The 12,764-nt window shown below is 42.4% G+C and overlaps 1 protein-coding gene across 2 annotated transcripts in view; it reads left to right on the forward strand.

Moving 5' to 3' along the window:
- Positions 1-12,450, forward strand: part of slc7a10b (solute carrier family 7 member 10b) — a 58,098-nt gene extending 45,648 nt beyond the window's left edge. The window contains exons 4-11 of one of the 2 annotated variants that reach the window (XM_041996303.1): positions 7,549-7,674; positions 7,765-7,918; positions 8,343-8,466; positions 9,428-9,531; positions 9,611-9,707; positions 11,346-11,495; positions 11,583-11,760; positions 11,849-12,450. In XM_041996303.1, coding sequence (XP_041852237.1) covers positions 7,549-7,674; positions 7,765-7,918; positions 8,343-8,466; positions 9,428-9,531; positions 9,611-9,707; positions 11,346-11,495; positions 11,583-11,760; positions 11,849-11,979 — 1,064 coding nt within the window. In that variant the 3' untranslated portion in view covers positions 11,980-12,450. The remainder of the gene's footprint in view (positions 1-7,548; positions 7,675-7,764; positions 7,919-8,342; positions 8,467-9,427; positions 9,532-9,610; positions 9,708-11,345; positions 11,496-11,582; positions 11,761-11,848) is intronic. The other variant, XM_041996304.1, reaches the window with a different exon arrangement.
- The last annotated feature ends 314 nt before the right edge of the window (positions 12,451-12,764 follow it).

Raw genomic sequence — 12,764 nt, forward strand, 5'->3', positions numbered from 1 at the left:
CCGGTACCATTCTCCGCCGGTCAAGCTCATGTCGAGGTGTCCCTGAGCAAGACACTGAACCCCAAATTGCTCCTGATGGGTCGTGGTTAGCGCCTTGCATGGCAGCTTCCGCCATCAGTGTGTGAATGTGTGTGTGAATGGGTGAATGTGATGTATGATGTAAAGTGATTTGGGTACCATTCCAGGTACAGTAAAGAGCTAAATAAATACGGACCGTTTTACCATTTACCATTCTGATTTAGTCCCAGTTATTGTTTATTAATGGGGGTTTTAGTCTTGTCTAGTCTAGTTTTCGTCCAGTAAAAAATGTGCGTTGGCAAAAATATTTTCGTTTAGTTTTTGTTTACAAAATTACTACAATGAATATGTAAGGGATAGAGCCCGACGAGGTGTCCATTATCATAAATTAATGTTGTGACGTGCTGCCAAGGTAACCAGCTCTGACACAGAACCTGCAGCTGTTGTATTAGACCTGATCAGTGGAGGGAAGGGAGAGGATTGCTTAACGTTATGTTACGTGACAAACATTTCAGAGGGCAGGTGCAGCTCTTACAGCTTGTGTGTATCCAGAGGATGATGCGACATTTTGTTTCAGTCAAAGTCCACAGATAGTTTCCCACATTGTTTTTATTGCAAGAAATATTATCCACAGTTCACTTTGATCATTAAATGTGTATCAAGCAAGTCTTTCCTAAATGGTTTTTATAATGTTGTCCATCATTCACTCTGTATCAAGTAGTAAGTAAGTGTGGTGGAGTAGGTTTTTCTTACTCCAATCTCCTCGCTCTCCCATCAAAGGCGCAAGGTGTAGAATATGGCAGTAATTGCGGGGCAGAGTAGAACGCCTTTATATCCAGGCAGGTGTTTGTCCTTTAGCTTGTGCTGTACGCTGACAATTGTGTGGCTCGCTGCCAAAGTGTCAACATTACCTCCTCTGCAATCTTAAGTGCCATAATCTCTTTCCTTCTCCACTGGGGCTGTGGCGGTCCTTGGGTATTTACCCGAATGTTTCTTGTGCTGATTGTCGCAGCTGTGCGGAAAGCCGCATGACGGGCAGTTTCACCTTTGCGCTGCACTGCTGGGTTGTGACTGAGTTTGGTGCTGGGGCAGCTCATTGGGAACTGTTGCGGTATTCCTGGTCTCTTCTCTCTCCCTCCCCATGTTGGGATGTACTGGTAAGACTGCTTTCGCTCGTCAGACGGAGCAGGACATTAATCTGCATCATATGATTGGTGTGTTTTCCTCTTTTGTTAGACACGTGAAGTAGCGTGCCCTACGCTATACTGTGCGTGAGAGGTTGCTGTTTTGTCTCTGCTTGGATTTCCACCAGCTCCTCCAGTTCATCGGCCCTCCATACAATCTAAACCTCGGCGTATAGGGTTGTTTTGGGAAATTGTCAGTTTTTATGTTTTATTATTATAGTTTAAAAAGACATTGTTTAAATAAAATGTAATTTTTATGGGAATCCACCTGCTAAGGTGCATTTTATTTGAACCTACCGTTTTTTAGGTTTACTGGAGGTTTCAACTCCCCAGTTGGGTTGTCACCCTCTTCTTTTTCTATAGAAATTATTGCTTCTTTCGCCTTACCAACACCACCCCGCTACATAAGGTAATCAAGAAAGAAAAACAGGCGGTGACCTATTTAAAATTAAATGCAACATTGCCGTTGATCGCGACATCTCATAAAGATACTGGCATGTCCATAGTGGCGTTTGAAGGACAGAGATTTAACGTTTGTGGACTCTGCTGGTTGGGACGTTGCGAGACGACAAAATGTTGCTCCATTCTCGTCTCTCCTGGACTGACGGAGCCCAATAAGCCTGCAAGCTGCTTTCACAGCGATGCCCCGTCACAGACATTAACTGACGTGTCTGCAGCTGGCGTCTGACTTTCTGTTGCCACGGTTACCAACTACCGTTTAGTCAGCGCAATAATTTACAACAATAGGGCTATTTGGCCGGAACTTCTTTTACAGGTGTCCATTATCACTTTTTAATGGACACCCTCCAGCCAATCAGAATCGAGTATTCACCCAGACCATGGTATAAATATATATATATATATATATATATATATATATAAATATATGTATAAATGCACACGGATGGAGGATGCTGACAGCGGCGCGTGCACGAGGCTCAAATGGGCCAAGAAGTCAACTCTCCGAGCAATAGAGGAGTTCTTACAGAGGAAAATGAACAGCAAATGAGGTAAATTTAGCCAGCTTACCCTTAAAAGGAATGAACTGATGCATCTTGTGGAAAACTATTGTAATCTAGACCTTTATCAAAACTAAGTTATCAGTGGGATTTACTCTGGGTTTTGAGGACTTCAGAGAGGCCAATAACACAGTCAAAGAACAATTTACTTGCATGGGCTTAGAAGAAAATATGCATTATGACCAACAGAGGTGGTTTGACCCAAAGAAGCAATATTTTGTGGCTTTATTAGTTAAGTGGATGTGTGGATCAATGAAGCACATGGTCGTTTGGAGGAAGCAAGAAAATGGATGAAAGTGTGTTTCCTGCTGATAGCATTTCTATGGCGTCAAGGCAGACTAGGGGTATCAAAAGCACCAGCTCTGTGTGCTCCAAAGCTTCATTGGAGTGCTTGAGGGCCAAATTGGACAAAGTTGCATGAATGGCCCAGGCTGCTGCACTGAAGGAGAGATGGAACTACAGAAACAAGAGTTGCGCTTAAAGGCCAATAAGGAAGAGCTGGAAATCAAGATAGCATTAGCTACCGCTGATGCTAAAGTCAAAGTATTGCAGAGCTATGAGGGATTAGTAATGAGTGGGGAATGCTCTGTCATACAACCCTCGCTGCCTCAAGTTGTTGCCCAACAGCCTTCGTTGCCACCACAAGTCGCCACCCATCACCTCCAGCTTTTGTCGCCGCCCATCAGCCTTCCTCGCCGCCTCAAGTCACCGCTCATCAGCTCCAGCCTTTGTCACCTCAAGTTGCCACCCATCAGTTTCAGCCTTTGTCGCCTCAAATCGCCGCCCATCAGTCTTCATCGCTGCCTCAAGTCACCACCCATCAGCTCCAGCCTTCGTCACCTCAAGTCGCCATCCATCAGCTCCAGCCTTCGTCTCAGCCACAAGTCCCCGCCCATCAGTTCCAGTCATCATCTCAGCCTCAAGTCACCGCCCATCAGCCTTCATCGCAGCCACATGCCACTGCCCATCAGCTCCAGCCTTTGCCACCTCAAGTAGCCGTCCATCAGCTCTAAGGGGAAACTCCCGACTACACAGAGCCATAGAGAAATGAGGGTGGTTGCTTACAACTGCCGCCACTTTTCAGTAATCCCATAATGGACAGTAGTAGCGATAGATCTCAAGGTGGCTACTCAGCTCAGCAAGAGGTTGGTGGTACAGAAACTCTTTTTAATGTACTTCAGCTCCAAAATGACATTACAGAGCATCTGGTGAAGCAGCAAAGACTTACCACACTACCACTACAAAGCATCCCGATATTTAAGGGAAACCCCTTGGACTATAGACTTTTCATAAGAGCTTTTGACCATACTGTGGAGAACAAGACCGAATGCAATGAAGACCATTTGTACTTTTTGGAGCAGCATACCAGTGGACAACCTAAAGAACTGATACAAAGCTGTCTTCTCATGGATCTGGAGCTGGGGTATCAGATGGCCAAGAAGCTCCTTAAAGAACATTTTGCTGATGACTACAGTGGAGTTGGCTTACATCAACAAGGCTTTGAGCTGGCCTTCAATCAAGCCAGATTATGGTGAGGCCCTGAATGCTTTTGCTTTGTTCCTGGCAAACTGCCATAAATGCAGTGTCAGAGATGGAGTTTATGGAGGAGATGAATAATGTGGCCAACATGCAAGCCATCAACTACAAATTTCCATACAAGCTGAGAGAGGGGTGGCGAGGTGTGGCTTACGACATCCAGCACAAAGACCAAAGTTCAAGTACGTGCCACGTTTTGTCCCAACTGCGGCAGAGATGTTGGGTCCCCAACGCGCACTAAGCCATCAGAACAGTCCTGTCTAAGTGTGTGGTGTGTTGTCAGCTTCATTGTGCTGTAGACCAACAGCAGATGGCAGACCTGCCAAAAGATCACTTTATCCCAGATGAACCGCCATTTATAAGAACTGGAGTGGACGACTTTGGTCCCATCGACGTCAAGCGTGGAAGATCCTCAGTCAAAAGATAAGGCGTCATCTTCACTTTCACCATACGTGCAGTGCACCTACAGGTAGCTGCCTTCTTGGACACAGACTCCTTCATAAACGCTCTATGCCGAATCATCACAAGAAGGGGACAAGTTTGTGAGATCTGCACCAACCAACTTCATGCAGGTGAGCGCAAGCTGAGAAAGGCAATGAAGGAGTGGAACACTGCAAAATTAGAACACCCCTTACTGCAGAGAGGAATCTTGTGGCAGTTTAATCCTCTATCTGCATCCCATCAAGGTGGAGTATAGGAGCTACTCATCAGTTCCATAAGAAAGGTCCTCAATGCCACCCTTAGTCTGGATGAGGAGGGCCTTCAAATCTTACCGTGTGAGGCAGAAGCGACACTCAACAGCCGTCCTATCACCACGCCTTCCAACGATCCAAACAACATTGATGCCTTGACCCCCGAAGCAAGTCCAAAATGTGGTGGATCTTTTCTGGAAGAGGTGGCACAAAGAATATTTGCCGGAGCTCCAGATGCGGCTGAAGTGGTCTAGAGTCAGAAGAACCTTTGCTTCAGGGGACATTGTCCTGCTAGTGGACGACTCGGCACCCCGAAACTCCTGGGTCATGGGCAGGATAATCCAGGTTGTTCCAGATGAGCATGGACTAGTAAGAAGCGTCTAAGACTCAAACCACAGAACTCATAAGCATTACTAAGGTCAGCCTTCTGTTTGAGCGGCCGTAAAAGGAAAAAGGACTAAAGTATTAGAAGTAATTGTTTATTTGTTTGTTTGTAGTAAACAATTAGGGGCCGGTGTGGGCCAAGTAATTAATTAGTGTTTGCCTGAATTTTGGTTTATTTTAAACTGTTTTGTGGATTGTGTTTTTTGTTTCTGCCAGTAGAGGACACACTTGATTAACCTATAAAGGACACCTTTTCTGCTCACCTCTGTTTGTTTCAGTTGAGTTGGAAGGCGCACAGTTTTTCTACCGTCATTGTGGTAATATATTTCAGTTTGTCATTACCCGTTTTGTTTGACCGTGCTACTTTAGTTTGTCTCAGCACCTGTGAAATAAAGGAACTAAAAGCTTTATTGGTATGGACACTTACTTTGTTTTACTACTCGACACACATAGATCAATTCTCAACTAAACAGGAACAAAGGCCTATATAGTTGGGGTCAGGATAATCCTGTTTTCTTGGATCAAAATTATCTGGATCCTACTCAGAAGTTTTGAACAACCCAAACTGAGAGTTTTTTTCAGATAACAACCAGGATTGGATTACGTGATCCAAACTGATTTTGGAACCCGGCTTTCCCTTTTGAACAACACATTTTCAAGATTTGATCCAATCCGATAACCGAAATCCAATCAGATTACATTTTAACAACCGGACTCTGGAGTTAGTCCTTTGCCTCAGCGACAGACTTAAGATCAGACGTCGATCCTCATGTATGATCAGCAGGTGTGCTGGGTATCCAATAGTTCTCATACAGCACATCTTTCAGTCTCCTTGCTGCTGTCATTATCTTCTCACGATCGTTGTAATTCAGAAGTTTCATGATAATGGTTCTGGGCAACGTGGAGCGGTTTGGATTTGCCTGACTGATCCGGTGTGCTCTCCGGATGACGGGGCAGGTTTGAACGTGTCGCCCAGTTCTTTAGGAAGCCAGTTTCCAATTCTCCTTGAGTGTAAGGACATTTCTCCCTTAATGTTGATAATAGCCTCCTTCAAGTTGGCTGATTGTTGAGTGAAATCCTCTTTTAGTGCACAAATTGGCCCCATTTGTTGGTGTGTCAATCCCAGTTTCTCTTTAGTTAGCATTAGCATCACTGTCAGCACTACCTGATTATACATCCTAGCACTCACACTGGCTACACCTTTTTGCACCGCCTTGGATGGTTGTCTTATGGTATTTTTGGAGGTATAATACTTGAAAAGATCTTTCCCAAACACTTTTACTAAATGCACTCAAGTAGCTAGTCGATACTACCAGTATTTTTCAGTCAATTAGCGAGGAGCCAATCTTATTGTCCTAATCATGATTAATTAATTTGTAGGCTGTGATTAATCTGTCTTTTTGCCTAAATTCCAACATTTCTTTGATGGTTTAGTAATTATGCTGCTCTGGTCTGTTGTCAAGGAAAACTCAGGCAGACACTTCCTGCTTTCACCTCCAAATTGAGCTCAGGAGGTGGAGGCAAGGTGAGGACTTCTGGGTGAACCTGCAGCTAGCTTCATTATTCAAGTTTGTAGCAAAACATTCACTGCTAAACAGGACGCTTCGGATAGCAACTTTGTCTTCTCCGATGTCCCCCCACTCTGACTTAGATCTCTGTGTGTCATGGTTGCTGCTCTGCTGGGCCTCCAGTCCCTCATCACGCTCATTTGCTCTACCTGTGGCAATCCTGATTGCTCACTCTCTTCACCTGCTCCCCTCCCTACTTAAGCTCACTCCAGTCCTTGCTTCCCTGCCAGATGGTCAGCATTGTTTTCCTTGTTGATGTCCAGCGTTTACTCTTGTTCCCAGATTCCATATTTGTTACAGCCCTAGGACTTATCTTGCTTCATCCCCTGTCGGACTGCTCCTGCCTAGTGCTCTCCTGGATTTTGACCTGTTTTGGAACGACCACGGATATTCGCCTGCCCCTGCTAAGTAGTCTGCCTCTTGCCCCTGTTTATGACTCTTGGCTTCTTAATTCTCTGCTCCTTTGGATTGTGGACCCTCCTGATTGTTTCTGGAGTCTTTTCAGGATCCTGTACCCTGCATTACCTGAGGAAGTCTCCACCACTTCCTACCGGACCACACCTTGCTCATCTCCTCCATTACCCGGTCTCAATAAATTACATTGTTTTGTAATCTCAATCACTGTGAGTGTGTGGCTGAATTTCCGGGTCCTCAGGGAGACACCATTACACTGTGTGTGTGTGTGTGTGTGTCTCCCTCTCTAACTTGATCCTAAAGGGGCCACGCTGTCCTTTTAACCCATTAACACTTGCAATCAGTTGTTTTTTGTTTTGTCTTATTTTTTTGTTGTTGTTGTTTGATCGATGTAATCTGACGGGCCAGGTATTATTGGTGACAGGCCAACACAAGTTGCCAACCACTGCTTTAACTCCTTGGACTGTGTCTTATTGAGACAGTCAAATGGGAATGGTTGAGTTCAGATATTAATGCCCTCTGACTGAATGAAAATTTTTGATCTCTTCTTGTCATCCTGTAAAAAAATTTTTATTTTATTTTTATTACAGTGACCAGTCACCAGCATCAAACATGTGTGGTGTTTAGTGGTAAATAAAATGTATTAGAACTGCAAATGTGTCAGAAACATCAGCTGAAGGACCATAAATGTGACCTGGATGAAGTGTGATCATAGGTTTCTGTGTTTCCTTAGTGTTGCTGACCTGGGTGAACTGCTCTAGTGTCCGTATGGCCACCAGAATCCAGGATGTCTTCACCGTTGGGAAGCTGATGGCCCTGGGCCTCATCATCATGGTTGGCCTGGTACAGATCTTTAACGGTAAATCTGTCATTCTGTTTTCTTTAATTTGTCCTGAGTGGTATATTAACTAAACTGAACTAATGAATGAAATGTCTGGTTCTACACAAGGGAACTACGAGGCTCTGACACCTCAGGTGGCCTTTTCACTAGACAGGACACCATCTGTGGGACAGATTGCTCTGGCTTTTCTGCAGGCGTCCTTTGCTTTCAGCGGCTGGAACTTCCTCAACTATGTTACAGAGGAGGTGGTTGAACCCAGACGGTGAATGCTTTTAATAAGCCTTTTAATATCTTTTTACATTGTGCTCATCATATTTTTCTTTTCTGTTGCCTGATGTTTCACAGCACTTATCATTTTCAGCCTCTCAGAACCATTTAGTCATCCAGTCAGAGAATATGTAAAAATAAGTTCATAACAGCTTGTGTGTATTCAGGAGTTTTGTGTTTTCTCCTTAGTTCACTGGTCATGGTCTGGTCAAAACTAGAGGATTTTTTTTGTTGTTTTTCACCATACTAGCATGTGTGCTATCAACTTTCTGCTATTCAATTTGGATCCAAACCTGCTTGAAAAATTTATATTTAATGAATTATATTTGCATTTAAACATAACTTATATTAGCTGGGATCAGCTTTACAGCATGTTTGATTTTGGGTGTATCATCTGTGCATGCTATGACCTTGGTCAGGAATCTACCTCGTGCCATCTACATCTCCATCCCATTGGTGACCTTTGTGTACACGCTCACCAACATCGCCTACTTCTCCTCCATGTCGCCTGAGGAACTGCTGTCATCCAATGCCGTGGCTGTAGTGAGTAATGTAGCTAAACAATGAGGGTTGTCACATTTATGCAGAATATGACATTTATTCAGTGGTGAATACTAAAGAATTTCCTGTATGAGGAGCACCGTGAGCATGGAGTAGGTCAGGGGGGATAGTATTATTAAAAAGAGGCCCTCAGAGTGTTTAAGGTCTTGCATGAGCAGCCAAACTTAAAGGTAAAGTAGGAAACAGAATTTTATCATTTCATTAATGACCAAAGTAGTCGACTATGGGAAGCAGAAATTAGCTCTACGAGCAACAGACCTGGGTTACAATCAGGAGATCGTACTAAACCAAATTGTAAAATTCCAGCTAAATTCCACAATAAAAATACAGTTTATACAGTTTATTTTTACATGGGATCGTTTGTCTTATTTAGACTTTTTAATGTTTGATAGACATTTGTACATAACAATTTAATTACCTAGAAATACGGGCTTCTTGGCACCCAGGATCAGTTGACATGTAGATATGTATAAATGTATATAAAGAGAGAACAGCATGTTGTGGAGTAAATACTTAAACATTAAACATTTGTACATGTGCATTCAAAGGTAAAAAAAAGAATGCACTTCATACTGCCACAGCCCCTCCCCTGTCCAAAAGAACATGCGAGAGGCTTGGTCCTCACCCTGCACCCGGCTCCCAGCTGCAGTTAAAGCAGGATGTGTTCACCTCTGCACCAGGATCAGACTGAAAATGAAATGTGCAAACTTTCCACTGACTGATCCTGCCCTGGCTTACCGTCAGATAGTAATGAAGAGTGTGGAGATAAATATTTACTGTAACATGTTGTAGACTCTTAATCAGAGCTGTTAGTTAAAGTACTTAAAATGACACTAACTTTAGGTCTGTTCAGTTTTGGTCTTGTCTGGTCATCCTTTGGTTTATGTTGAGCAGTGATTTCAGGTATGTCCGTGTTCCTGATCTTTGTTGTTCTGCTGTTTAGACGTTTGGCGAGAAGCTACTCGGAGTCTTTTCTGTCATCATGCCAATCTCAGTGGCCCTGTCCACCTTTGGAGGGATCAATGGCTACCTGTTCACCTCTTCCAGGTGAGCCTGAGTGTCTTTTTTCCGCTCCATGGATTGCTGATGCTGCGTAAACACAGATGGTCTGTCGGTGTGTCTGCAGGTTGTGTTTCTCAGGAGCCAGAGAAGGCCACCTGCCCAGCCTGCTCGCTATGATCCACTATAAGAACTGTACACCCATCCCGGCCCTGCTGGTCTGCGTATGTACAGCTTTACGTTGATTTTTCAAGTCCTCTATGTGTTTTGTGTATTTACAGTACTTGATCCTGGTTTGGTTAAAACTATCAAAATCAGTAGTTTCTTTACTCTCATGCAATAGTTTACTTTTCCTGTGTTTGATGGACAACTGGAATTCAAAAGACTAGAAGTGCATTTTTATTTTCTTGTCAACTAAGTAAAGCTTCTCAACCGCCATGTATTTGACTTAATATCTCAGACAGTGAGCAAATCTTTATTATTTTTGTCTGTGTAAGAAAGCATTACCTTGTGGAATGTAACATTACCTGGTTTAGTTTGTTCATTTACATCAGTGGGTTGTTTGGTAAACAATAGAAATCTGTGGAAATGAATTTGATGGTAGTCCTTGTCCACACAGCCTTAAGTGACCATTTTACATGACTTACAAGGCTTTTAAAGGAAATGTGATTGAGTGTCATGAATTTCCACCTAATTTTTTAACTTAATCTTTAATGTACAGTTTAGTGGAAAGTCGGTATAAAAGAATTAAACTGTGCAAAGACCACAAAGGCTAATTGGTAGTAAGGGAAATTAAGTGTCAACAGGAACTTAACATTTTATTATTCTTCTCGTATAAATTTGAGTTAGATAAAAGGGTTATGTGCTTTACTCCCTGTGTTATGTTTACATTTAGACCGTGTCGTTAGAATATTCTGATGTGTCTGAATGTTAAAGTTGGTAGTGTGAAGGAGAGAAACCTACCACTACTAGCATTGTTCTACTAGCAAGTGGCTGAAACAAGAAAAATGACGTGCTCTGTTACAGGACTCCCTGCTACAGTATTATACCCCTGCTTGGAAGGCTGAAGAGATGTGTTAAAATGTTTAATGAAAAAGCATTCTTCCCGGTCAATAAATGTTTGTCATTGCAAAATGTGACAAATTACCTTAATTTCTTTTAGTGTTAGTATTTTTCAGTGTAGTTCTGGATCATTGGTGATGATATGATGGAGTGATGTAATGAAAGATGAACTGATGGACCAGAGCTGATGGTGCGGGTGAAGACAGGCCTGAGCTGAAAGGGGAAAGTTTCTATTTACTGGTCTAACGTTACATTAGTGACCATCGCTTCCCTTTAGAATTTTTCCTGACAGATCCGACTGGAAAGACCCACACTGAAGAAAATTACAAATTCAACCAACTTTTTAAAAAAAAGAAAAAAGCTCTAATTTGTTAAAGCTAAATTTATTTGTTTTTCTCAAACCATAATTTTCACTTCAGTCCAGCTTGATATGTTCAGATTCATGAGTATTAAGTATATTTGTTTTTTTAACTAAGTATAGAAAAAACTTTTTGTTACATGCTAATTTTGTGAAGCTCTTTCAAGTTAAATTCTCAAGTCAGAATAATAAATTACAGTTTCGCTGAAGGATATAAATTCCTTCTGAACTTGGAATACTTTGAGATCCGCCAGGATGGGCTGGAGAGTCTTGCTGGGGAGAAAAGGATGGATGGATGGATGGATGGATGGATGGATGGATGGATGGATGGATGGATGGACGGACGGACGGACGGACGGACGGACGGACAGATGGATGATGGATAGATCAGATACCTCCTCCAGTATTCATGACGTTGTCGTGCTTCTGCTGTGTTTTACAGTGTTCTGCCACCATTGTTATATTGTGCATCGGCGAAACACACAACTTGATTAACTACGTCTCCTTCATCAACTATCTGTCGTATGGTGTCACCATCGCAGGTCTGCTGTACTACAGGTGGAAGAAACCCAACTTATACCGACCAATTAAGGTACGACCACCAGACCAGTAGAACCAGTATCAGATGTGCCCTTATTGTTATAAACTGTCGTCATCTGCCTCGTAACATCTTTGTCAGGTCAACCTGCTGGTTCCTGTGTGTTACCTGATGTTCTGGGCATTGCTTCTGGGGTTTAGTCTTCACTCAGAACCAGTGGTTTGTGGTGTTGGTCTAATAATTATGCTTACTGGTGTACCTGTCTACTTCCTGGGAGTCCATTGGAAAGAAAAACCAAAGTGTATCTACAACTTCATTGGTGAGTTTCTAAATGAAAAATGTCTTTGTTTGAAGGATTTCATTGAACTCTTCCTCTCTGTGATCTAACTTATCCTGTCTTTCTGCAGAGAGGGCGACATATGTGGGCCAGAGGTTGTGTTTTGTGGTCTTTCCTCAGATTGACCCCATTGAGATCGCTATTCCTTCAGACTGGACTGAACGGTCGTCAGGCCGGAGCAGTTTCTCTGCCAATTCATAAAACTGAATATGTGAAAACCTCCGTGATTTTTCTCCATTTTTACTCTCATCCTACCATGGAAGCCTCATGTCTGATGAAAGACACAGTTGTTTTTTTTCTTACAGTCAAGTGGAAATGCCTGCTGTCCTCTGAGGACTGCATGCACTTTTTATTTTCATCTTGTTTCTGTCCACTCTTCAAATACAACAGTGCTGTCCCACATTAACCAACATGTACCTTCACCTTTAACGTGACAGAACACAGAGCATGGTTAGTCCTACAAATTCCTCTGTTATTGTTCCTTAACCCTTCTGTCCTCCACAGGCATCCATTTTTCTCAGCTTTTTTTTTTTTTTATTTGATGATTTTTGGCTTACAGCAAGTGACATACAGTTTTACAATAACTCTTCTTTGTAGTCAATTTTTTAATCCATTGTCTTTTTCCCCACACTTTTTATACTCTGTTGATGCCTTTTACATCTTCTGGCAACCTTCATGGGCAAAACCAGCAATAAAATCATCAAATATCAATATTTTTCAGCTTTTTTTTATATATGAACAAGTTGAGACCTGCAGCAAACTACCAAATATTCAATCATTTTTAGGATTTTAATAAATTAAGTGCCAGGCTGATTATTTGTATGATTAATTATCAATTAAACACACACACACAAAACATGAATTATTTTCTATGTAAATAAATATTAGGGGGATGGGTCTGGTGATAGAGTCCTAGGTATGCCAGAGATTTTCATTGCATTCATATTTTTATGTGTCAGATACTCCTCTCTGGGAGACCTTTGTTG

The sequence above is a fragment of the Melanotaenia boesemani genome, chromosome 10 (genome assembly GCF_017639745.1).
Source record: "Melanotaenia boesemani isolate fMelBoe1 chromosome 10, fMelBoe1.pri, whole genome shotgun sequence".
Taxonomy (NCBI): domain Eukaryota; kingdom Metazoa; phylum Chordata; class Actinopteri; order Atheriniformes; family Melanotaeniidae; genus Melanotaenia; species Melanotaenia boesemani.